At 46.4% G+C, this 27533-nt stretch overlaps 1 protein-coding gene across 1 annotated transcript in view; it reads left to right on the top strand.

The window, feature by feature from the left end:
* The first annotated feature begins 4741 nt into the window (after positions 1-4741).
* TEX261 (testis expressed 261) overlaps positions 4742-27533 on the top strand; it is a 124374-nt gene continuing 101582 nt past the window's right edge. The window contains exon 1 of the mRNA XM_069632267.1: positions 4742-4994. Within this exon, the coding sequence (XP_069488368.1) occupies positions 4925-4994 (70 nt within the window). The 5' untranslated portion in view covers positions 4742-4924. The remainder of the gene's footprint in view (positions 4995-27533) is intronic.

Here is a 27533-nt window from a genome sequence, read left to right on the forward strand (position 1 = left end):
ACTGCAAGACCTGTCCAACTTGTCAGTTGTCTGACAAGACTGGAGGCAGTGTCATTGCCCCACTGCAGCCATTGCCAGTGGTTGGTACACCATTTGAGAGGCTGGGCATCGACATTGTCGGTCCCCTTGACCCTCCCACTTCAGGTGGACATCGGTTCTTCCTGGTCTTGGTTCACCAGGCCAACCAACGGTCCAAGAGTTGCAGCAGCTGTCCTCTTCAAGCTCTTCTTCGGTTCCTTCGTTCAGTGGTCGACTCTGCCTTCCATACCATTCATACCAGCCTAGCTGCCACTCACCCAGCAGGGTGGCTGTGCTTGCCAGACAGTCAGCCAGCCAGCCAGCCAATCATCACAGAGTGCATTTGAGTCTCCTAGGAGAATAAGCAAAGGGAGTTTCGGGCACCTCCCTCACTTCCTGCCTACTGCAGACACTCTGGAGCCAGAGGCGGGTTTCACTCCTGAAGCCCGCCAAAGGCGAATGAACAAAGAGACCAAACCTGGGTTGGTGCGCAGAGAAAAACTCTAGAAGGACCTCTCCACAAAGACCGTGTGAAAAAACAAAGACCGGACACCATTTTAAGAAGGATGGCTGGATGCCATTTTGAAAAAGATGGCTCCTGCGGTTAACATTACCGGGTCTGCAGACGGTCGCGGTAAATGCAAATGTTGGTAGTTCAAAACGAAACCACTGCCACCAGCAATCTAAAAGACTTCCCTGTGTCACTGCACTGAAGGTGCTGTGTGACACAATTGTAAAAGATGATGCCCATAGAGTTTGTTAGACTCCATAACTAAAAAGAAACAAACACAGAAAACAAGCAGAATTAAAAGTACAAAGTCCCAAAGTTCAGCAAAAGAGCTGGGGGTATCTGAGGAAGAGAGGAATTAGCACATTTTTGAGAATTCTCCCTAACAGGGGGTGCCTCTGTAAACCTTTCCTTGGCTTTCTTGAGGAAGACGGTGGAGGCCCATTGAGAGGAGATAAGCTTCCAGCTCCCACTGTTAACAGACACGCCTGACTATCTGAATCTACTGAAGTGGAAACTATGGGACTGGGATAGAAGCAGCTCCCTAAACAAACTAACCCAGAAAAGGCAGTACTTAGAATTCACCCGGCAGGCCTTTAAAATCAATGGTCCATGCTCTTACCTAACTAAACCCTGCTCCCATAAAAATAAGAGAATTCATTGTATACTTGCATTTGAGTATCCTACCAATGTATGAATACATCAGGAGTTGGTTTGAAGTTGTTCAAGAAGAGCGACATTGTAGGCTGTATTCAAATTACATTGAATCCAGTCGACACATCTTGACCCAATGTGGTACTCTTGAACAAACATACAGTAGGGCTTACTCAAACTTTGTAACAAACCTTGAAAGTATCCAGGGTGATCAATTTTGGTCCTTGTTATACGGGGCCAACTCTCTTCTTGTTATGGGCGCTGCATACTATGTATGGAAGGAGGCTGTAAAACGTCTGACCAATGAGGTGTGATGGGTTCTATCCAGTGATGACTGATAACTAATTAACGCTTGGTCGTTTCAGGATGTTTTGTGTTTTTTCTTTTAACTCTCCTTATCCGTTGAAATGTGGAATAATGCACTTGTTTTAGCTTGTTTGTGTGTGTTTTATGATACTTTATTCCAAAACCTTTTCACTTGATGAAATAATGGAATAATGTAATTGCTATTTGTGATATTATTCTGAATGTTTTTTTTTATCAATTTTGGTGTTAAGGTTTATTTTAACCAAAATGCACTATTAAAAAATAAATAATAATAATTGACATTGTCTTACATGGCTACACGTTAATCTTTATTCATAGCTTAATCAACCCAAGACAGACATTTCTCAAGACTGCAGACAACTACATACCTGTTTCACCCTTATTAGGGCTCTTATGTTGCTCTGAAATGGATGTAAACGTCCAACGTTGTGGCATGTGTGACTTAGCTCAAATGGATTATTCTACGTTCACATTTCAGGTGAAATAGTTTTGACACTTAAAGGTGCTTGGGCAGTAGTACCCTGATATAAAGAGCTGAAGAGAATGTGGCATAGAGCAGCTCATTTGCGACACCAGATGTAAGTAGGGGGATCCCAGGAGTTCAGGTAAGAATGGTTATAAAAGGGCATCTTTGAGAAGCAAAGGTTACTGATGAACAGCAGGTGTCTTGAGAACAAGATTGCATCAAGGTATTCTTGCACCATTGCGTTGACACTTTTCCTTTGTGTGGCATTGTCCTTGGGTTTCTGGAATGTAGTAAACTGAATTCAAATTTTTGAGTGTTACACTAAATGGGTGGCAATTGGTAGTTCTGGGGTAATGTTATGAGCACCTTACCATTTAGTCTTGTGCCCTTGATTGGCTCAAGATTGACCGAGACTGGTCTAAATTGGCGTAAAAGAGACCATTCTCTGGACCTCCAGCAAATGAGGGACCGAATACCTGGGCATAAGACCTGCAGAAATTGGCTTCCGTGTGGACCCTAGCCCCTCATGTCAATAGAAAAACCCTCCATTGGTCATGTCCCCAGGCAGGTTATAGTCAAAATTATGAAGGTTGAGCAGTGTGGAGTAACTGGCAACATTGTAAATGTATGGCAGAACTGCCAGGATATCAGCATGTGTATGTTGTTTACAATTCAATGTTTGCAATTGGCTTGTAGTGGGACTTCAATTTCTTTTGTGTTCGATTTTGAGTGACACATGAAGTGGCTAGGAGTGAAGAAGCTTTATACTGCCAAATTCCCAAATTTCCGGTCTAAAATATTGCTATCTTTCAACTTGCTCCTACCAAAACATCTATTTCCTCCAATGTGAATCAATGCAGATAAAAATCACTCTCATCCTGGTGCTAAATCTCCCACTTAACTGTTTGGAAATGTTGGATGGCATGTTGCCAAAAGGGGACCCGAAGCCCACAACCTTTCGAGTTTAAGGGCCGGGTTAAAACGCACAATTTTGTTTTCGGCGTGTAAGAGTCCATTGAAGGTAATGGACAGATAAGGAGCTTGGCGGGTGAGTGAACACTTTCCCCGGTGCACGACACCCCCCAAAAGTGTGTGATTTGAGAGGTATGTCAACTTAGTGGGGAGGATAGCAGAGAGCAGCTGGTTTCATAGCTCACAACCTTTTCTGGCCCCAGGTGGGTGAAAACAGCTGATTAAGTTTGGATGGGTGTGGCCCATGGAAGTGTATGGGTGTTTAGGGAGCTAGGCGGGTCAAAAGACTCAATGCAGGATGGGTGACACCCGCCCAAAGAGTGTGAGTTGAGAGGTATGTGGTTGTCACGTTGTCAGGGCAAGGTATGAGAGTAGGTAGACTGCCAGATTGTACATAATGGATGTGGAAGCATAGTGTGTAGAAGGGAAGGATTGCTGATGGCCAGCAGATATCTTGAGCACGAGCTATACATACACATAGCTCTCAACCTATAGTGTCACCAAGGCAGGTGAAAAAACCTGATTTAGTTTTTAGCAGATGAGGGCCCATTGAAGTCTTGAAGAGTTGAGAGGTATGTATACAGGTATACTATTGCCTCTACTATGTCCCCTGCTCAGCTTGCTGCAATATGATAGAGTGCATTAAAATGTGTGTCACATAACCATAGCTCTCAACCATTTGTGTTGCGAAGGCGGGTGAAATCACCCGATTTTGTTTTTGGCGGGTGAGATGCCCATTGTAATGAATGGGCGTGAAGGGGGCTTGGCGGGTGAGTCCGCCCTTTACAAGGCGGGTGACACCCGCCAAAAGCGTGTGAGTTGAGAGCTATGACATAACACAAAACAATTGGCAAGTGTGCAAGGCTGTGACTCTCACATAATGCAAGCCAGCAGTTACAATTCCATAACTCTCAACCTTTTGAGTCACCAGGGCAGGATAAAAGAGAGGATTTTCTTTTTGGCAGGTGAGAGGAGATTCAAGTGTATGGTTGGGTAGGGGGTTTGGTTGGTGAATAAACTGATTCATGGTGAGTCCTACCCATAACTCTCAACCTTTCATGGCCCCTGGGCAAGTGAAAACACCCGATTTTGTATTTGGCGGATGAAAGCCTTTTGATTGCTATGGACGTGTAGGGAGCTTGGTGGGTGAGAGAGAACTGCCTAAGTGGCGGGTGACACCGGCCAAAAGCAGGTGAGCACTGCTACCTATCAAAAGCATGGTATTTAGAGCAACTCAATTTCATCAAGTGATTTGAATACATAGCTCTCAACTCACACGCTTTTGGCGTGTGCCACCCGACTTGTAAAAGGCTGACTCACCCGCCAAGCCTCCAGCACTCCCATTCATTTCAATGGGTGTCTCACCCGCCAAAAACAAAATCGGTTAATTTCACCGCCTTTGCAACACAAATGGTTGAGAGCTATGTGAATAATAGCACGTTTACATAGAAACTATCTGCAATACCGTTGGACATAATATTGATATTCAAAAGCCATGGCCATGTGCATTCGTTTTATTGTATTAAAATACAAAGTAGCCCTTTGATTCATTTGAAAAGACATACAGAATGTTGTCAAGTTTAAAAAAATGCCCGTGGTACCCAAAATATGTAATGCAGTATATTACGGCTTTTGAATGAAATGTTGAATTGTGGGAATGCCACCACGGTTGGAACGTGGCAGCCTTGTTCCATGCGGTCTCGGAGCGCGGGAGAACGCAATCGTTGTCCGTCTTCTTTTTCCAGTTTACGGCGGGTCCTGCACTCGCGGGCTGTGCTTCCTTTTCGCCTACAGGTGGCGCTGCAGTTTCCTGGTTCTCCGCGGCGGTGCTCCCCCCGGGTAGCCGGGCCGTGGCTCTCTGGTTCCGGCATCAGCTGCCAAGCAGCCCCGGACCACTGGCGGCCAGGCCACTTCCAGTGTTGCTGTGCTGCAGGGGCTGGGCACTGGCAGCGGCGCCCGGGCAGCCTCCCGCCGGCAGCATGTGGTTCATCTACCTGCTCAGCTGGCTCTCGCTACTTATACAGGTGGCTTTCGTGACGCTGGCGATCGGTGAGTGCGCCCATGACCAGCCAGCTTTACAGGATGATGCCACTCTCCTGGAGGCACTGGGGAGAAGTCGCTCTCCTTCGGCTGCCCGTGAGCCTCACTCAGTGGCTCCCTGGCGGATGTAATTGAGTCCCTCTTACTGTGTCTGTGGCGAGAAAGCATCCCGATCTTGCTATCTTTGAATGACATACACACTGCATTTTTCCCCCAGGGTCTGTATTTTTTGCGGTCATTGTCCCCTTTTGTTTATATTTTTAGCAGCCCATCCCGCAGCATCTTAGCTTCTGTGTTTTAGGGTGTCCTAACTTTGACGGACACCTTATTAGTCAACTTGATGGTGCGCCCCCCTTTGCTTAAGTTACTTGGGCGGCACTTATTTTGGTATGCCACATTTTCCATTGATCATCGACCCTTCTCGGGTATTTATCTTGCATCTTCCAGATTCCTGCATTGGGGTCCGTGTCATTGTTGAAATGCATGCATCCCCCTTTATCTGCAATCACCGTGACCTCAGTGATTTACTCTCTCGCACCTTCGCAAGTGGTCTGGGGACTCCTTGCACGCTACCCTGCAGCTACCTGCCATGCCACCTGACATTCCAGAGCGACCTGGGCGTAAAACTAAACAATCAGGGGCGGGGTGACAGCAGAGCAGAGAGGGAGGCTCCCTCGTCATCCTTTGCTGTAGACGTGGATGTTAACCCCGACCTCGCCGGGGATGACCGTATTTTTAACCCGCTGCAGAACAGAGGGCTTCGTTAGAAAGCAAAACCTAGTTGTGTATGGATACTTCGTTGCAATAAACCACGTCTTTCAATTTATCATAAAATACTTCTTAGGAAAAAAAATCGCAAGCAAGCATCAGCCCTGCAAGTCCCCACCAGAATGTGCAAAGTTCCCAACTTTCTCTGTAAGCACTCATAACATAAGAATGCAAACATAAACAATACCATGCTTGCCAGTGACCCCCCACAAACAAAACGTGATGGTACAATGAAGTATTCTATTTTGCGATTAATTGGAACATAGCTACAATATAATGTCTAAAGAAGTGAAAGATGTGTATTGTTGATAAGGCAGTCGCAATCCAGATACATGTCGCGCACTTTGTTCAGTAGGAGTTAAATATTGACGTGTACTATGCTGCCTTGCTGAAGTACTTTGTATGATAGTTTTACCTAATGAACAAGGTGCATTCATTGTTTTGAATGCACGTGTTTTCAGAGGAACTCTCGCTTTTAGCCTTAATGGGCACACACAAATGGCCCTGATGATTTAATCGATATGAAGCATCGCTTCAAATGTAACCATGTCAGCCAAAGGCTGTCGTCAACGCGACAAAATTGGTAATGTTATTGTCCACTGATGTCTGTAGTCCTTATTTGAATAGTGACAGTCGAGAAGCTGGAAAACTAAACACGGGTTAAATCCATGAATTTTAATGTGCTGTAGGCAAACCTAATTTCTCCCAATCACCAGGAGTGGGTGGATTGTTTTATTTTTCTTCTGCACACTTTTAACCCTTGTCAATATTTTTCTTGCCATTAGTACTGTCTTAGCTGGCAATAACCTACGAGGAGAAGTTTGAATAGATGGATTGTGATTTGCCAGGCACATAGACGGAAGAGCAGCCATTTTCAACTTTGCAGTTACAACCTTAGTTTAAGTATTTATGCAAATTACCAAATTCATTTTTTGAGTGCTTTATAACTCTGCCATGGGAGTTACATGGGCTCTGGTGGCCTTCTCCTGACTCAGCAATGGATTGTAGTACCGGGGAAATAAACTAGCAATATTGATGCCTTCCTCTGAAGGATTCACCCCATAGAACTCAAACCAAACCCCTGTCCTTTATTGTTGACAGTAACCTTTCCTTCAAAAAGTACATAGCCAAAAAGGCACAAACCGCATGGCTACATATCCACACACTATGCAAAATCAAGCCCTGTGTTCACCTGCACAAATTCCCTATTGTGATCCTAGTTACCGGGAAAAGCACTCCTTTACAGTAATTCCAACTGCACACCTGGCCTGTTTCAAAACAGCACCCCAAACTGTTACAGCACATTCGACCTGTTGGGGAGGACCCCCAGGTATGCCAGAGGGGCACTGGAAGTCCGCAGACTTGGAGGCCCCAACTCCCTCCCCAAGGATACACGGAGTACTCAGACAAAGGCAAGTTCAAACTGTGGTCTATTACAGGAAAAACCAACAGGGATCAGCACAGTAACAGGAAAAATCCATGCACATCTCGCTCTTCCTCAGGTCGCTGGCCGGGTTTACCACCCAATTCTGTCAGCGTGATATCACGTGGACCCTTCTCTAGAACATCTATCGGACCAAGGAATTTGGGTGTTGAGTACTCTACCACCTATAGTGGACAGTATAGAGGTTATTCTACTGGCCCTATCATGTCAGGTGGCTGGCCTGGTGCATCCCCAAGTCACTAACTATACCAATGTGGCGGTGTGGTGGACTTACCATTGGTTCTTGCCCGTTGCTACCCACCCATAGGGTACTAAACTGATTAGCTAGAGATGACATCCCCGGGATTGGGATCCGCAAAGGTTCTCAGCTAGCGGTGTACCTCCTCAAGGTAATAAGAATGACTGACTGTGTCTGCATTGTGAACTCGTGTATACCACCTTAGCTTATGAGAGTGCTCTCCTGATCGGCGCAACACTTGTTGCATACTTGTCTGTGTCTGGTGGCCTGGGACCAGAGCTCCTTTCCCACCGCTGCTCGCTGTCCATTGTCTGCTTTGGCCGCGTCACGTGTTCAGAGACCCCGAATTTGAGATGTGCAGTTCTGACTTATGAGGATTTATTAGCATTTTCTGCAGCTGGTCTTTTTGTCGTCTGCGGATTGGAATTTCATCCATATCTCTTGGTCTTGGCTGCGGGTCCTGTCGCACACGTCTTGCTCACTGTCCAGCCTGAATCGGCTCGGCTTGTCTCTTGCTCTGAGGCCCAAGGCCTGCTGTAATTTTCCTAAACCTTATAATGCGTTTTCTACAGTGTCCATGCTATACTACATTTCTATAGGTTAGTCACACTTGGTTCTGTCAGGTCCCATGGGTGCTTCTGCAGTTCCATAGGGTTATTCGCATGTAAGCATCTGCAAGCTTTGCTCAGGGTCTCTTGTGGTTTCTGCGTTGTTGCATTCGGCTAATGGCATAATAATAAAAGCAATGACAGTATGTATCTGTCCACTAACTATATAAATATACTCGCGTGTTTGTGTTCCGAAGTGCAGATGCCATGTGTGCTTCTTATTTAATGCTACTATGTCGTCGTGTCTCGAACAGCGTCAAGTCGTCAAGCTTCACATCCTTCCTTGGCACTACCAATGAAGGCATGTTGATGTGTACCAGTGAGCAAACTCCTCCCCAGTCAGGTGGCAGTTTCTCGTATGCTTTTGATCCGCAAGACCAGTAATGATCCATCGGTACTGCTGTTCCTGCCTTCTTAGCTGCGTGTTGTTCAATGCTTCGGCAACCAGCATTCTCGCCAACTTCACCATTGTTCTGATAGCACAGTGCTGGTGTCTTCAGAGATATTATTGGCATTGGACCAGCTTCATTTTCAACCCACGCTGGTAGCTTTGCACTTGCATCCCACACTTTCAGGCACTTTTCATTTTCCATCTGTACCTTATTCACTGGTGACTGTACTAGTGTCGGCGCCTTGCTTCCCACCACTCAATTCTGTCATCCCTCCTTAGTGTATACTTGCCTTACTCTAGTATCTGTGGTCTTTCCCAGGTAAGTCATTGTTTCTCCCTTCCTTCTCAGGTCCTTTAGTTATGTACTGTATAGCTTCATATAATTGCTCATCATGTCTAATGTCTTATGTAGTTATGGAACGTTGCCTTGGACATCCATCTCACCGTGGCTGTCTTCCCTTGAAATCTTCCTCGAGTTTGCACCATCGAGAGCATTGTGCTCTAGCTCCGGGTATTTCAGTTGCTATGAACGTTCTGGAGGCACTCATTGCATAGGGGATTAAGGAGCAAACATAACAGCTCTCCCTGGTGCTTTCCTTACCTACTTTGGACATATGTTTGTACCACATGTTATTAGACACTCTAGCAGTGTCAGTGAGATACATGTCAACCCCTTTCATGTCTGTGTGAACACTGAGTTTACCTCTCTTTACCTTATCAGCAGTGTTCTGTCCACCTGACGTGGTTGTTCCACGTGCTCGGGCTGCTCGGGGAATGTTAGTAGATGGTACAGCGCTTGTACTAGCAACTATGTATATTCTCCAGAATTTGAATCCCATCTTTATTGTTTCCCTCATTTTCACTTACGCTGCTTGATCCTTGTAGCTTGAAGGTATAGTTGCCCGCCTGAAATGCACAAAGAAATGCTTTATTTTGTTAGTGTAAATGCTCTGAAGCCCTGTGGACCAGATAATGACTGATGGCAAAGGCAAATGCTTCTTCCCACAATTTTCTTACTGATTGGTCTCTTAGTGTGGCAAGAACATGGGGGGATCACTGTGCTGAAGCTGCAGGTATGTTTGGGCCAGATACTATATAAAGGCAAGATAGTATACTACGGTGGGATCACGCTCGGAATCTGCTGTTTCTCCTTACAGCGTGGACAAATTGGTTGGAGAAAGTATCTGGGTGACGGGTAGAGGGCAACATGGATAGAAACAGCAGTAACAGTTATGTCGGCTTTCACGAAGACTGTGTGCGGAAAAGGGAAAATAACAGACAGTGTACCCTCTATGTCCACAAGTATTTCAGTCTCTGCTTCTGCTCCTCGGGAGCGCTTGACCATTGGATGTCCACTCTCGGTCATGTGTACAGAATGCACTTGTAGCTCGTCTAGATGCTGAACGTTGGCCCTATCGGTCAAGGAGACCTTGTTGCCAGGTGAGGCCGCTGCTTTATAGGGCTTGATGTCCGGCAAATGGTTCCAAACTGTCTTCCCCTCGAGTTTGACAGCATTGTCGGCCACTTTCTTCACTATATGTGGGCCAGTGAACCTGTGCGCATTCCAGCACCTCACAAAGTTCCTGAGGAGTTCGATGTCCTCCACACTCAAAGGGTTTTTGAATTCAGTTTCTTGTGGTGCGTTGTTGCAGTTGCTCTCTTCGCTGTCTACTGGCCCTCCCCAGTGTCGTTGCATCTGGCGAGAGATAAAAGAAGCTCTAGCCACCAAAGAAGTAACCTAGTTATTCATCTCCAGTCCTAACACATCTGCACTATTCTCACAATCCTTCACTGCTCTTGTGGGATGAGCCAGGGGAAGCTGCATGCGCCGTCCAATTACCACCTCACTGGGCGTTAAATGGTGATAGGACCCTGGCTTATTTGCAGTGCAAACAAGGCAAGAGGTAACAGTGCAGCCAGTTCCTTTTGGTACTCTGATGTGTCTTGACTATGCACTCTTTCAGGAGGCCGTTCAGGCATCAACACATCCCATTTGCTTGCGGGTGGTTCGCAAAGGCGAACTTGTGTTGGACGCGCAATAATGCTGTTATGTGCTGAAACACTTTGTTGGTGAAGTGTAGCCCATCGTCAGCCGCAGGACCTCACACACGCCCCATCTTGGGAAGACTTCCATAACTAAGAACTTGGCCGGTCTAAAGGCATCAGCATGTGAACAATGCCCAGCCTCAATCCACCTGAATAATGGGTACACGACGACTATCATGTAGCGGTATCCTTTACAGACTTGGATCATGTCGATGTGTAAATGCTGGAATGGGCCTTCTGGTCTCGTTATGGCACCTCTCACCACTCACAAAGTATGCCCTGCTGGCAAGTCAACAGTTGCTCACAAATTCAGCCACGTGTTCTGACAAATTAGGACCGAACCATGTTTCTCCAATGGGTGTAGCAATTACTTCCTTCCCTCTGTGTGTTGGATGGTGCAGTTGGGTCAGTGCAGTGTTCAATAATGCTAGTGGCATCGGCACTTTCCCTGTGTTCTCCTGCCGCCATTTTGCATTGGTCGGGGACATTGAGCATCCCCTCCTTATCCACAGCTCTTTCTCCTCCTTGGGTGCGGCTCCCTCCAACTCCATGAGTTGTGTTTCTGGCAATACATTGTACCCTTCCTTAAGTACCATAGTTCTGGTGCACTCTCTCACATTAGAAGCTCCTCCTAGTTCCCAATGCTCCCCAAAATATGCTGCGCACCTGGACTCAAAGTCTGCTGCTTCGTTTCCCCTTGAGATGGGATCTTCCCCTTTCGTATGTGCTTGGCACGTCACTATTGCTACTTGTGTTGGGTAAGCAATTACTTCAATCTGTCTGCCCAATAAAAGTGCATGTTGTATTGGAGTCCCATCTGCCCTTCTGAATCCTCTCCTGAGCCACCGTGACAGTCCAGCGTGTACTGTGGATGTCATATAGGCGGAGTCAGAATAAATGGTCACCTCCTTCTTGATGATGTTTTCCAGTGCTAGTATTAGGGCCACTCGTTCTGCTGCTTGTGCTGAAAAATGGGATGGCAGCCGCGCACTGGCTACCACCTCACTTGTCCCGTGTTCCTTCAGTCTTACCACTGCAGTCCCAGTATGTCTGACCCCATCTGTCTGGACTTTTGTTGACGACCCATGAATGTAGAGCACGTCTTCTACCCCACCCCCTAAGTGCATCCTCCTCTTCTTTGTGAGTGCCACTGAACATCTCTGTTTGCCCTGTCTGTTTGCTCTTTAGTCGTGTGCATTGTCTCCTGTCTAGAACATCTCCTAGAAATGTTGCTGAGTTGACAATCCTGCATCTCACTATTTTTAGGTCTACATTGAACAATATCACCTCATAACCTGATGCTCTTTGTGTAGTCTGTGTGTTTTTTGGTTTCTGCAGTATTGCGAAGGAGGGCGTGTTCCAGGTAAAGAGTGGTGATGCACCCCATGGTTATTGCTGCTGACTTCTCCACTGGGAATGCTGCAGCTCGCAAAGCTTGTTAGCACTGATGGTGTCCTCTCGTTACTGAGTCGCGTTGCCCACCATAGTAAGCTATTGGCTTGTGGCCCATTCTTGTCAGTACTGCCTTCACTACACCATCGGTGTGGGAGAATAGGAAAAATTCCTTTTTGTACTCAGGGATCCCTAGCACTGGTGCCGTGCTTATTGCTTCCTTCAGTTCCTCGCATGCCTCAGTCATCTCTGCGGTCCATATCGGTGTCTTGTTTCCTTTCTGTGTGCCCAGTAGTGGCCTCGTGTAGCACCTCTTTCTGGCAGTACTTGGCTTTGTCCACCTTGTATCCCTTGTCAGCTAACAGTCGGCATGTGTACTGAGTCCTTCCTACACTGGTCTTCTGTCGTGCTGCAAATCAAAATGCCATCTCCATATTGCAAAACTGTGTTTTACATCTGTATGTTGCTCAAGTCTATCTGCATCACTCAGTTAAAGATAGATTGTGACTTGCAGTACCCTTGTGGCAAACGGGTATGTTTGCACTTCCGGTTTTTATAAAGCTGGTCGAGTCTTGTGAGTCTGGGTGTAGTGGTACTGAGAAGAATGCATTCTTCCAACCATTGACCGTGAAGCAGGGTACGCCTGCTGGAATAATGCACAAAATTGTTGCTAGATTTGCAACTAAAGGATACTCTGCTTCTACAATATGGTTAAAAGGCCTTAAATCCTGTATGAAACGCCATGACCCTCCTTTTGCCTTGCGCACTGGGTACACTGCAGTGTTGTATGGGGATTCTGATAGGTAAAGAATGCCTCTCTCAATCAGGGCTGTGATGTCCTCATAAATGCGCTTATCTGCTTCTTTAGTTAGGGGATGCTGCTTTACTTTTGGTAAAATTGCTCCTGGCATCAGCTGGATCTTCATTCCCCCAATGCTTTTTATGCAACCCATGTCATAGGGACTCGTGGTGCATAGGGTGCTGGGTATCTTGCTCATATCCTCCTCCCAGAATGCAGGTGGTACCTCCATTGCCATTCTTTGTGGCACTTCCTTGTAATGGATTTGTAACCAATAAGTCACTCACTTCGAACACCATCTCTATTTCTAGCCTATCTTCCCTGAAAAGCTCTTTGTCACTGTGGTCAAGCTGCATCCTTCTGCCACTGCGATCACTGCTCTCCATGCCCGTCCTGTTATCCATCCTATGTACTGCAATCCAAAACTCTTGCAACCACTGCCTCTATTTCCATTGGCACTATGGTTCCCTCTGCCTCGTCCATTGGTAGCTCTGGCCTGAAAAGGTACTCATTTGGAACACGCCACTTCTTCCCTGCAATGCCTGGAAGCCATGCAATGGCAATGTCGGTTCCATACTGGAACATTTCCGGGTCCACTGGCAAGTTTTGTCACCTATTGCCACTTCTATGAGAGGTTCCTCTGCAGGTTTGGGTGTGATCGACAGGATGGGACACATCAAGTTCGTCTGTGGGCTGTCCTATTGTGGGTACAGGGACATCCCATTCCCTGTAAAGTGGTTGTACCCCACCATGCTAACTCCTCCCAGTTGTCTGACGGGACTGTCGCTACTGTGTCCACGTGCCTTAGTGCGTCAGTATTCTGCATCTGTGCTGATTGCTGTGTATTCCCTTGAATCTGTAGAGCTTGTAAATACTGTGCTGTCATCTGTGGTACCTGTATTTGTGTTGGTGGTGCTTGTGCTTGTGGCATCTGTTGATATGTGCTCTGCATCTGTCCTTGTTGTTGCTGAACCTGTGTATAATAGTCGTTCCGTTAAACTTTGTAGGGCTGCTGGCCCTGCCCTCCCCAATTCTGCAGCATCCCCTTATTTCTACACACCCTTGAAATGTGCTCTGTCTGTCCACAGGTCCAGCACTGTGGACGCTCCCTCCCTTGCCCCTGGAAACTCCCCTCGCCCCCCGAAAAATTGCCTGGGTACTGCTGCATCTGTTGCCCATATCCTCGAAACCCCCCTGGAAAATCCCCTTGTTGTGATGCAGGGGTGGTCCAAGGCCACACCCTCTTTGTTGGCTGCTGTTAGGCAGAATTTGTATGCAGTACCCTCTGGGACCACTACACACAACTATGACTACAGGTGTAAGCTAACCAACCTTTAGTATAAGTCTGTACTACAGTTTTGGTAGCGGAGCTGAGCAGCCAGGCTTATCTCGAGAGGGGAATGTGAGCAGTAATAATAATGCACAGAGGTCTACAATCGCAGGTGCTCAAATAAACTCTTACACTCAAGATTTCTTTGATAAATACTTATTAATTTATTTATCTGTCAGTTATAAAAACATTCATAAGGAGGAGCCAATTATATAACACACAAATATATTTCAATACTATTTTAGAATACTTTTCAAGAGGAGTAAAAGGCAAAGATTATTAGAACATGAAAGGTTACAATTATTCTTTGACAGCGCAGATACTTGGATTTCACCAGAAGAGTCAATTCAATAGGCTAGGCCAAAATCAATGGGCTAAAGTCTTGGCTAGGGTAAAGCGTTTCTGGTAAGTAAACCGTAAAGTCTCGGCAAGTTCTCAGAAGTAGTTTGTAAAAAGAAGAATCATATGTTGGGTCACAAGCTGATTAGGCCTGCGAGTTGTAAATGTCTCAAGCACTTTCACCGCGAGAGGTAAGTACTCTGTCTCGTTTCACAGTACCTTTCAATGAAGAAAAAGAAGCAGCTGGTGACTTCTGTTCCTGCAGATCTCGCTGTTCCTGGGCCTCAGTCGTGGGGACAAGAGGGAGGACGTCTGGTTGGGAGGAGGCTCCTCCACTGCACTGGGACTGGTCAAAAAGCATGCAACTGGCAACATAGATTCCGGTGGCTGTAAGTAACGCACACAAGCTGGTGTCCCTCTCCCTGGTTATACGGTTTCCTGCAGCACTCTGAGGAAAATACAAACAACTCAGAGATAAGTGTCCAGGTGGCTTACTATTGAGTTGATTGGTCCCATCAACTCAAAGGTAGAAGTCGTACTTGCAGGGCTTCTGTCGAGGTGAACTTGGCGATCCGGACCTGCAGCAGGGCTTGGGCAAACCAACGGTCCAGGAGTTGCAGCAGCCGTCATCTTCAAGCTCGCCTTCAGTTCTTTCCTTCCAGTGGTCGACTCTGCCTTCGAAGCCAAGAGACTCGCCTTTTATTCAGTTCTCTCCCATTCATTCCAGCCTAGCTGTCACTCACCCAGCAGGGGGGTTGTCCTTGCCGGACAGTCAGCCAGCCAATCACCACAGAGTGCATTTGAGTCTCCTAGGAGACTAAGCATAGGGAGTTTCGGGCACCTCCCCTGCTTCCTGCCCACCCCAGACACTTGGGCGCCATAGGCAGTCTTCACTCCTGAAGCCCACCAACGGAAAATTAACAAGGAGACCAAACCTGGTTTGGTACGCAGAGACGAACTCTAGAAGGACCTTTCCACAAAGAAATGGCAAAAAAAGAAGACCGGGACCTGTTTTTACAGAGGGGGCTCAGACGCTATCTTGAAAAACATGGCTCCCGCGATTTAACATTACTGGAGCTACGAATAGTTTGCGGTCGGGAAAATCATGGTAGTACGTTGCAAAAACACTGCCACCAGCCATTCTGAGAGGAAAGGGTAGCATTTGTCTGCTACATGAGTATCTAGACACAGGCGATACTAAGTAACCCATCCAGCACTCTATTGTAAGATAGGGTGTGCTGGGTCTAGGATTTTTAAAGACTGGTAAAGTCCGTTTCACTTTACATACTCTGGGGAAACAGTAGTTTTTTCCCAAAGAAGGTAGTTAAACCTTGGGAAAACCTGAACTAAGGGTGCTGTGTGACCCAAACGAAAAGATGATGCCCATGGAGTTGTTTAGACTCCCATAATTCAAAAAGAAACTAACTTTTCAAATCAATGTGTTTTCTGTGTTTAACGTCCCAAAGTTCAGCAAAAGAGCTCGAGGGCTCCAATTGGCACATTGATTAGAATTCTCCCTAACAGCTGCCACCTTCCTCGGAACCCTTGCTGTCGATCACCTGGCCCCATGAACCCTCCTCCCATAGGCGGTGAGAACTGCTGTGGTTGTGGCTGCTGCTGCAACTGCTGTGCATGTGGGGTGGGGCTGGTTATTCCTCCTTTTTCTTAATCTTCTCCTGCCATAGCCTTCAGTGGTGAACTATCGTGAGTTGTATCTCGTGTCATCCCCTTGCTTCAAATTTTCTTAAGCTCTTTTTGACCAGCTCTGGTAGCCCCTGTACTAGTATGTGGTAGAATATTGCTACTGTTTTGTCACATGGCTCTTGCGTTTCAAGGTGCCAAAACTCTTGAATCTCCTGAATGTACTGCACAGGGTCTTAGTCTTCCCTCATTTTCTGTGACGTAATCGCCCCAATGTCCGACGTGACTGGGTATTGTGTCCTCTATTGGCTCTAGTATGGGCACTCTCCTGCTGTTGTGAAACCGCCTTGTCAACCGACCCCTTGAACAAGCCATTGCTGTCTCCCTTTCCTTCGTCCTGGGAGGTCTAAGCCTTTCTATATATGTAATAGTGTCGTGTAGGGTGTGCAAGTCGCTCGCCAGTCGTGTCTGCTCATTCAAGCTGCCCCTTCCTTCTCCCTCTTATCCCCTTGTGTGCGTCCTAAACTCCCATGACACACCCATGTCTGTTCCTGCCCCCGTTAACTGGGGCTGGGACTGCTCCTCCCTCTCGTCCCCCCTTTACCTGTCCTCATTGTCAGAACCGTTGTTCATGTTGTTACAGAAATACATGAAACGAGTCTGTCACGTCCCATGTCTAAAATTCCTTGTGTCTTTACTGCCCATATTTCTGGCTCGTCCCTCTCCCTGCGCACCCACTCTCTTGCCAACCCTAAGTTCCTTTGTTCCCATTCAGCTAACTTGCATTTTTCCCTCTCTGCTATTTCCCTTCGCCTTTCAATCTCTTCCACTTCCCTTGTCCTTCTATCCTGCTGCTCCTGCTCTGCCCTCTGCCTTTCCTTGAGGTCTCTTTCGATCCTCTCCTCTCGTTCCCTATCCATGCATTCCTCCTCCTTCCTTTGTTCCCTATCCTCCCTTTCCAATCTCTTCTCTCCTCCTCTCCCTATCCTCTCTCGCGCTTCTCCTCTTGTTCCTTCTCCCTGTTGTCTTCTTCGTCCATTATCTTTGCCCAGTCTGTTCCTTTGCTGCTTCTCTTCAGACCCTCCATTTCCTTGTTCACCCCTTCTGCCTCTGCATTTGTTTTACCCTGCAGCTTCAGTAGTATCTGTCCTTCTATCCACTTGTTTGAGGCTATGCCACTGAGCCACTCCTGCGCCTTGTTTGTTCCCTCTCACTCCATAGCCTGTTGTCCTGCACCTATTGGTCTTCCCTCCTTAGTGTATGGTGGTGGTTTATATGTCGGATTTGAGTACCCCTCTGCTGCCCTAAATTCTAGCATTGGGTGCATCCCTTGTTCATCGTCTGTGTCATCGGATGCTACACTTTGAGGAACATGGGGAGGTGAAGAGGGATAAATCCCTGGCTCCTTCACCTCTTGCTGGCTCAGCATCCACTGACTCCTCGCGGGATCCCCACGCCCTCCTAAAACATGCGCCACAACTCGAATATGGCTGTGCGCTTGGTTAACTTCTCCTTGTAGGTAGCCTGTATGTGTCACTAGTGATTGCTGCACGCCTTTGGCAAAACTTCTACAAGGTGGCCATGGTTTAGTTAACTTCCCCTCAGTACCTTTGGACCACTCTATGCTATACTGCGAACCCTTCCTTGCAAATCCTTTCTCGATAAGGTGGAAGTGTCTTACACAAATTCTGAAGGAGCGTATGGCCCCCTCCCCCTGCATTTCCCTTGATACGTGTTCAGTACCTTTACCTGACCTCAATTCGAAGGGTTCGAGAGTTCGCTGTCGAGGGAGAAAGGAATGTGAAATTTGGCAGGAGAGGGCCCAGGACCATAACTCTAAAGTGTCAACTCGGGACGGCGACTCTCCTATCCAATACCCCATGGTTCGAGCTGGTCGGTTCGCTGGATGGCCTAGGAACACCTGATGAGATTCTTTGGGAGGTTAATCTGAAGGTTCTGGAAGTAGTTGTTCCCACTATTCCCAAGGGTCGAAGCGCCCTTGCAGGCCTTAAGTGATTGATGCAAAAACAGGGATCCGACGGGACAACATCGGGCTCAGGGTGCCAAACCTTCAGCACGTCTCTGGTGGTTCCATTGGTCTGCTTTGCGTTTCATGATACCAGCGTGAACTTCAGGTGATCTGCCTGGAATTGATGCAGAGCCCCTTCTCTTATTCAAGATTCGCTTCGTGCTCAAATCTGGAATAACCAATCGAAGATGTGCTCTCTTGTATGCACACCAGACGTGGACCAATCATGGTCCACGGTGGTCCCAGTCTCCGGCATACCAGGCATACTGGCACCAGTAGTGTGGATTGGGTCCAGACAGTCCCAATCCGCTTCCTGGGCACTAGCACACGTGACATGCAGAGGTCCACGACAGTTGCGGTTTTCGGGGAAGCTGCATGCCCAAATACGGAATTCCCAAGGTCTATTCAACCTGGGGAAGACAAAGGGACAAAATGGCCAAAGGATAGAACAAAAGATTTTGTGGCAAAGCCATTTTCGGCACTGGCCACAGTCTTGAGCCAAAAGCGGTAAACGCAATATGGTTCCTTTTAAAAAGAAATAAAAATACTATAAAAGTAAACTGCTGCCACCAGTTCGCCCTAGGCACACTTGTACAATCATCAAAAAATCTTTAGAGGGTGGCTAGGGCAATGAAAGGACCCTTGGGGGTGGTACTGTAAGGAACTAAGATAGTTACCAAGAAATGGCAACATAGCCAAAGACTAAGAGAAACATAGTTTCCCTGTACTGAAGGTCAAAAGGACGCGTCTGTTTCCCCATAACAGATGAGCAAAAGCGCACGAGGAACGCAGCTGAAGGCAGGGCTCCACTGGAAAAGTCAGGTTAGGTTAATCAAACAATAGCAAAAAGTTTGGGGGGTCCACAAATGGATGGAAAATTGCACCTAAGGGAAATCTTTCCTAACACCCCAGACCTCAGTACTTGATCAATCAGATTTGCTACCCTCCTAGTGATTGGCGCTGCCGAACAAAGCCTGCTTGGTCTTGGCCAATGAGTTTAGGTTCAGAGGGTCTAACCTGTTGGCCAGGACTTTTGCGTATATTTTATCATCAATGTTAATTAATGCAATTGGATGTTACGATCTGCTTAGCATACGATCTTTATTAGGTTTAGAGAGTAGCTCTACCTTCGCCTCCCACATCGAGGCGGTGATTCTTCCATCTGTTCTAAAACAAATTAAAAAAGGCAGTTAATTTCGGAGCCAGCTCCAGGCTAAACGTTTTGTAAAAGATAGTGGGAAACCATCGGGCCCGACACCTCCTCTTTACTGATGTCTGCGTCCATCGGTTACCTATTCATCAGGGATATATTTAGTAGGTGATTCAGGTATTGTACATGAGGGGCTTCTGGAGGGAAATCTGATAGTGAAGAGTAGAACTTGCAGTACTCCTTTTTATTATGTGATCGTTCTCCATACTATGTGGCCCCCTGAATACCTAATCGCTTTGTTAGTCCTGGTGGCTGCCTGACTTATCAGCCTTTTTAGCCTTCACATAATATTTTTGTTTGGTGGAAAGCAGCAATATTTCCGCCCCTCTGGTTTGCAGTATCTTCAGCTGGCCCTTGGCTGCATTATGTTCCCTCAAACGTGCTCCTTTTAGGATTGTATTCAAACACAAGAAACCTCTTTCTAACCTCTTCTTGCAAGTTGCTTCCAGCTGCCCAATCTAATCATGCGCACCTCTCCCCCCACCCCCCATTCCCCTCCTCCTTCAAGAGCAGCTTAAAGGCATCCCATGTTGTTCCCACGGAAGTTAGGTAAGTCGGGTTATTCTCACAGAAACCCTCATTTTATTCTTCTATTGGGCAAGTGCCAACTCCATAGGTTTCGTTTTGCAGACTGACAGTACTGGGGGAATAGGCGGATAGTGATATCACCCCTATTTCAATCCTCTGTACCCAACCCACTAGCTGCACAGATAGACACGCATAGTAAATTCTAGAATGAGTATTGTGTACATGGGAATCAAGTGGACCCGTACTCTGGGGGGTGCCACAGCCTCCACATATCCTTGAGATAAATGTGTTCCATGTGTTTGTTTTAAACCTTGAGGATGGTGCTTTACTGCCCAGTGTGGGTAGACTGCTCCCCATTATCACATGATCCCATGCCATATCAGCTCCCATCAAAAAATATTGAGAACTGCTCCAGTTGAGCTAAGACCTCCCTAAGAAAACCATACTGACCCACATTCGGGGCGTAGACATTGGCCACTGTAAACTTCCTGTTTACATTTACAAAAAGGAAGTGCCCCTTTTTATCTTCCTTTAATCTCCTGAACTGCCAACTTTTTAGGTTATTATTAAACGCCACCATAACCCTACTCATCTTATCTGTCACTGTTGCCTGGAATATCTGGGAGTACACTCTGAGCTGCACCCACCCCCTATCCACCTTCCTAATATGTGTTTTCTGTAGGGCTATAATCTTTGCTTTTTCCTTTTATTTATGAAATGTTCCATATTTTTTGTGTTTCACTGGGGCATTAAGACTCCTGATGATGTGCCATAAAATCTTTTATCACCCATGCATTTCGCTTAATTAGGCCCTCCTTGTCTCACGAAGGGCCCCCCTCCCCTGGCCCTTTGCTGCACCCTGGTAGAAGACCAACCTTCTTCTCCGGGCTCCTGCGGAGAATGAGCAGCGATTTGGCTGAGCAGCCATCTCTGGTCACCCCCCCCCGCTGTGCAATTCCCCCCCCCCCCTCCACCTCCCACCACCCGACCAACATGAATGATTAAAAAAACATGGCATATGGCTATAGCCCTTCCAGGACCCTAGACCTATCGAAAGCGAGGGTGTCCTAAAATCCTCTGGAAAACAAGTTCTCAGGAACGTAACTGGACCCTGAGAGCCTCCAATTAAACCATTAAGCTATTTCAACTACTCTGCACCACTACCTCTACAGCCTGCAGCCACCCCCGCCTTGCCCATGTAGTGACACCTCCACCCCACCTCCCTACTCATGCCTCAGTCCCCCGCCCAAGCTCTCTTCCTCCTGGGCGACCTCTTCCGAGTTCCAGTGCCTTCTCTAGTTGCCTCTTCCTTGATGTGGCGAATGCAAAGTCCCTCTTCCATGGTGGTAATTCGGTGCTGCTTGCCCTCTCAGGTGAAAAACAAGCCAAAGGGGAACGTCCATCTATACTTAATGCCTTGCTGGATGAGGGTCTTTACCACTGGCCCCATCTACTTTCTCTTCTGGAGAGTGATCTTGGAGATATCTTGGTATAGCTCGATGTAATTTTTGTTAATACGGACTGGGTTAGAGGGCCTCAAAGCCTTCAGTATTTTTTCGTTTAGAGGATACGAGGCCAAAGCCAACAAGATGTCTCAGTCTCGATCCTGGCTCGCATCGCTTGGGTACTGTGTGATGGATCGTGTTGCTTGAGGTTTCGCCCAAGAGATTGCCAAATAGATGTTGAACCGTAACTTTTAGATCATTGTATTAAAACCCTCCCTGAGAAAGCAACTGACAAATATTCACTAGCCAGGAACTTCTCTGTTTTCACATTGAATTTCTAAATTGTGAGCTATCCTCGCCAAGTGTTCCATGACGACCTCATACTTCCTAGTTTCCTCTGCCCCTTCTGGCAAGGTTCTTGCTTTGTACTAAATCTGCCTGAGCTTCCAGCTTCAGCAGCTCCTCTGTGATCTCTAAAATCGACTGCGTTAGGTCCCCCCTAAGAGATACTATTTGCTCTTGAAAGGTAGCGGTCAGCTTCTCCTGGAAGGCTTTGAAGCACTGCATTAATTCTTCTTTTGTGATTTCTAGTGCTACCAGAGCGCTGCGTTGGGGAGGTTGTGGGGGTCCATTGGGTATTACCGTCTACTTCAGAGCTCAGACTCCAGCACCTCTGCAGGCTCCCCTTCACTGACTGGTGCTGGTCCTTAGGGCGACCGGTTGGTCTGACCTCTCCCCGGCTTAAGGCATTAGGATGGGTTTCTCCCCTTTTACAGGGATTAGTGAGAAGTGTTGTGCCACCTGACTACTTTTCTGACTCCTCTGTGCTCATATCAGCTCCCAAAGGACCTCTCCTCTGGTCTTCTGCCAACTTGTGGAGTCGTTGCACGTTCTGACCCTCAATGTGCTGCAGTGGGCTGGGGGTTGTAGGCTTACGATGCTAGTCCCAGCACCTGATGGCGGCGTGGATTCTGCACGCCTACTGGGGAAGCCGCTTCCGGCACCTCTGGGTGAGCAGAGGCAACACGTGCACCTCGATCGACCGGGGAAGCCTCCCCTTCAGCTCTGCTCATCCTCCAGAGGGCTGGTCTGCTCACCCAGCTGGACACGCCCACCAACAGGCCCCACACTCTCTCCATCGCTAGCCAGGATACACAAAGCTCCTTTTCACTTATACTGCACTGCCGGGGTGCAGAACTTCCCGCCGGCGGCGGGCGCTTCTGGGAGCGGGTGGCTAGCTCATAAACCCACATCACAGTTCCCGGCCGTTCACGTCCTCTTCCCCATCCGGCGGCATCTTGTCGTCTCTTATGTTTTTTTTGTATACGTATAGAAAACGACTACTCAGTCAAACCTGACTTGAGTTTGCATCTGTATAGGGCATGTGCAATTCATCACTTTATACCAATCACTCAGATACCTTTAATGCCATGTTCTCGCATGCCAGACATACACTTGCAGGTCAGACTTGCACACACACATTCATACACCTTTCATCACACTCTTTGCAGCGCACATTTATTTATATGTATTTGAAATTTACTGGAGAAGTAGATTTTGTACATGTATGCCAGACACTTGCTCTCCAACAGCCATACGCCTTACACTCTTAAACAACACAGTATCCTATCTAAAGAGGGGCTGGACGACTTCAATGCATACACTACTGTGCATATAATAAAAACTGACGTCAGTTAGGACTAACTTTGATCATTTTGAATATGTATAGAAGACCTTTTAAATTGCATAAACGGATGAAATAAACCGAATGGCTTATACTCTTTACACTCACACCCTGATAGTAAGCACTCCTACCGCATTCGCTTAAAGATACACTCCTATGCTATGCTCCCTGCAAAACACTACTGAAATTAGATACAAAAGTAAACCTTATTAAATCAAGAGTTAAGATTAAAGGGGAAGTTCTCTCACAAACTATATTGGCCCAATGGATTGGGTGTGTATTTTTGAGAATATATCGCTCAGAATTTCTTTTCCAGTGCATCGTACCTTTTTTTGATTTTCTGAAATGTACACATGCAAACTCAATTATCGGAAACCACCATCTTGTGATAATCTTAGTGTTTGCAATTGAGGGGAGTACAGTAGAGCATGGTTAGCTTGAAACCAACAACTACCAAGAGCTACATTTGGCTCCTTTGGCAATTGGTGCTTTCCAAACCTGTAAATGTGACATTAACTTTGAGTATTTGAGAATGCTAATAAGAATTCGAATACATCTAATATACATTGAAACACAATGGTTCATACAAAATGGACAAAGTTAAAGGAGCATCCCTGGTATCTCTTGGTTGTCCTGCAGTAGCTCGTGCCTACAGGGTGCTACCTGACACCCAGGAGCTCGTTTTAGCTCCTGCTCACCGAATCTCAATTTTGAACCCTGATCTTGTCCTTTGAGCCATCGTCCTAAGTTAAAGTGTCAGATCACCCGTCCCTCAAGTTGACACTGCCATATAAAACAGATATGCTCCACCTCTTCAATTACGTCATCACATTACCCACCGCAAAACCCAGAAGATCCAACGCGCACACAGTAAAAGTTTACTCTTTTCGCAATAAGAAGAAAAGAGCTTACACTTTTCAAACAAAACTCCTAGTTGGGAATTAACCAAGTCGTTCTATATTTTAATTTGATGGGGGCGTGGGGAGAGTGGAATGCATCTAATGCAACATTCATACTTTTTGCACACACAAACTGTACACACAATTAGTGGAAGAACTGTCCACGCTTGCCCAAAACCACCTCTGTCAAACCCATTGGCCAGGTGGAGTCGGGACTCGGGCCTCTAGAGCCTGGCATCCTCTTCAAAAGCCCTCATGGGGCCAGCGCCAGGCTCATACACCATGAAAAACAATGTTCTTGGGAACTACTTTATTGTATTGTCAGCCAAAATGGAGGCATCCACATAGCTTGGTTCCTAAGAACCAAGCTATGCGGTCTAGTGTTTTGGGTGTGGTAGCCTAGGGACTACTTTACCTGGACTATTTTGTTGGGGCTATTTAAACCACACCCGAGCAAGACAACACGCTTCGCGTTAATTTGCGGCTTGCAACGTGACGCTCACCGTGTCCAGCTATTCCCTCGAACCTCGGAGAAGCAGAACCTGCAAGGAGACAAAAGGAACATCATTAGCATCAGCATCTTACCTGCAGTCTTCATCTTTAAACACTCAGCTACTGAGAACAGCTTCCTCGAATCTGCACGCCTCCCGGACAGAACGACCTGAAAGAGGAAGATAGAGGCAACATTAAAGAAAGCAGTAGAGACATTTACAAATTACGAACTGCTCAAAAAGCTTACCTGGCCGGTCGGCTGGCACCACTCCGGACATTCAACTCGCGCTGAAGAACACCGCGACCTACAAGGAAGGAAGACACAGGTTAGCAAAGGCAAGACTTTGTAGCGCTGCGCATAGCACTTACTTACCGCATCATAGCGCTCTTAATGCGCCATCATTTACCAGCGGGGCTCAACCAAGCCAGTTCACCGCGCTGAAGCTCCGCATACCTAAGGGAGAAAAAAGAGACATTTTAAACCAAGAAAGGCATGCAGGATAGCAACAAAACTAAAGAACAGCAATAAGACCTACCTGAACAATATGAAACTGGCCGGCGTCGGTGAAGTAACTGGACCGCACTCGCCCATGAAAGACAACCCGCCCCTGCAAAGAAGGCAGGACGGAGAGCACGCCTAATTCTACCACAAGGTGAGGAGAGGGCGCCATAGGGACTGAAATCATACGGGGGTGGAGGGAGGATACTTGCCCCAGTCGGTCAGTCTTGAACACGGTCCTCCTGTATTTTCAGGCAGAACCTTAGCCGCAGACCACATCAGGGCAAAGCTGAGAAGCATACCAGCGAGTAACCCGGCTGGGTGGCGTCCCTGTGGATACCAGGTGAGAATAACAAGAACACAATGTTTACTATGTCATAGTTTGAATTTTTACGTTGACTCAGTCCACGCAATCTTTCTGATTCCGTTCATAGCTGGCCAGAACTTGAATTGTGAAAGTGAAAGTTCTGTGGAGTAAAATATAATTGTAATGTCAAAGCCTGTGTACACGGGCCAAAGTGCATAAGGAAAGGAATTTCCAGGCTTTTGATACATTATGTAGTATATTTGATCGTAATTCATGTTAACGGAAAAAAAATATTTTTAAGGTTTTCATTAACACTATATATCTCAAGGCAACATCTCCCTAATGCGGGGACAGCAGGTGGAGCGGGCAGTTTCTACTGTGCATGACTGTATCAGACAAACCTACATCTGGACTTTTATTCTATAGAAAATGTGCTCCATGCTCTATTTTCTATCAACACATGGCGTTCCGTTACACATCAACAAGAAAACGTTGATATCTGCATCGTCTTCATTGAGTTAACAGTGTCATGTTTGTTCGGATGATGGACATCGCAAATGGGCATACTTGGGTGGGTATAGTTGTACGGGCACTGCAGATTGGCATACTTGGGTGGGTTTATCGTCCCAGAAGATACTAACATTTCACAAGTGATGGTGAAATTCCAATTCTATTTGAAGAACATGCGCACATCTTGATGACGTAACTATGTACATGAGAGAGATGTAAAATATATTTTAGTACCCTTTGGCTAAATACGTAAAACATTTCGCTACATTTCAATAGAAATTACTTTTTCTGTATACGTTATACTTCAATTAAACAAATGGGCTGTCTTTGCGCCATCTTGAATATCAATGTGGCACATCGTTTCTCGTCAAGCACACATTTGCATAAATATTATTGTAATACCATTATATTTACTTCCATGATTTGTAGACTTTTCATTTTAGCGATGTAAAATGAAGCTTGCCCTTGTTCAACAGCTCCTACAAATTGAAACTTGATTTTCATCCGTTCAGTTTCTTTCAATTGCAGCTTATCTTTTCTTTGTTACTTGCTACATTTTATCCTTTTTTTTACTACAAGGGATTAGGGGATACATTACAAAGTGACCCTGTATTGTGTGTTCAAATTTCCACAGTCAAGCTAGATTTTGTTTTTCGCTTTAACTCGGAATAGAAAAATCTTATGTGCCTATTAAAATAGTTAAACTCTACAGTAAAAATACGAAAATATTTTTACTCTTCAAAATCACATATGTTGTATCACCATTACCATAAATGTACACATTCATAATCAAACTGTTACATTATTTTATCAAACAAGACTACATAGGCCACTTTTACAATCCAAATATATTACTTGTTTTCACTGTCAATTTAACTTGGGTAAAATTTTGTTAACCACAATTAAAACCGTGTCCTATACTTACAACTATAATTAAATAAAATGTTTACTGTGCTTTGAATAAAATAGTAACGGTTCACAATATACCCCCACGCAGACATCTGGTGTGGGCCCGGGTTGCCTTGCTCTCATCAATCTATGGAAAAAGCCAGCATCCAACAGGAAGGGAATGCACTTACGTGCTGACTCCTCGCACCTATTGGTGGCAACTGCTGTCTTTCTGCTCTGGCTGTTTGGGAGTGGAGAGGGCGGGATCCGATGTTAAAATAATTTATATTGCATTTGTATAGCGCCATTGCTAAGGCCTCGAGTGCTGTGCGGAAGTACGTTGTTCGGAGGACCATAGTCCGAGATGTGAAGGAAGGATTTATAAAATGTGTGTGTGCATTTGTTGCCTGTAAGAATGTAGGTAGGAAGTGGCTGAGACCCTAAAAGCATCCCATAGATCTCGGATGAGGATGGTTGCCATGAAAGATTGTCAGGGGAGTAGGAGAGTCAGCTTTCTGATTATGTGAAAAGCTGGACCATGTCGTTGAGCTCAACTGTTTTCTGTTAGTGATGTGTGTTTCGGTGGGTGAAGTCAAGCATTTTTTAATTGCAGCTATATGGAGGTGGGTGTGCCGTGCCCCGGTCGGGATACAGCTGTGTTCCGTTGTGATGCAGTGCTTGACAATTTAGCAAAGCAAGACTGACACCACGTTAGGTAAGGGCTGACCGAGCTGATCATAAGGCCTGACTGAGATGCCACCGTGGGGAGACATGTAATAGTTGGCGCTCGGGTGCCCCCATATTTCTGTCAGGAGTAAGGAGTGGGGGGGGGGGTAATAGTTCTCCCGGTAGATGATGCAAGTCTGTGAGGATGCTGAAGGGAAGAGTAAGGTGTGGAGAGCATTCCTGTAGGCTAGGTGATAGTCAAGGAGTGGGTCACTCCGGAGTGACTGCAAGTGTGGAAACGCCAAAAGCCATACAGCAGTAAATTCAATTGTCGGACCCACATCATGGACCCTAGGTGAGGAAAATGCAATTATGACCAGTCAGAACTACAAACT

This window comes from Ambystoma mexicanum, chromosome 6q (assembly GCF_040938575.1).
Source record: "Ambystoma mexicanum isolate Mex_15411 chromosome 6q, UKY_AmexF1_1, whole genome shotgun sequence".
NCBI classification, from domain to species: domain Eukaryota; kingdom Metazoa; phylum Chordata; class Amphibia; order Caudata; family Ambystomatidae; genus Ambystoma; species Ambystoma mexicanum.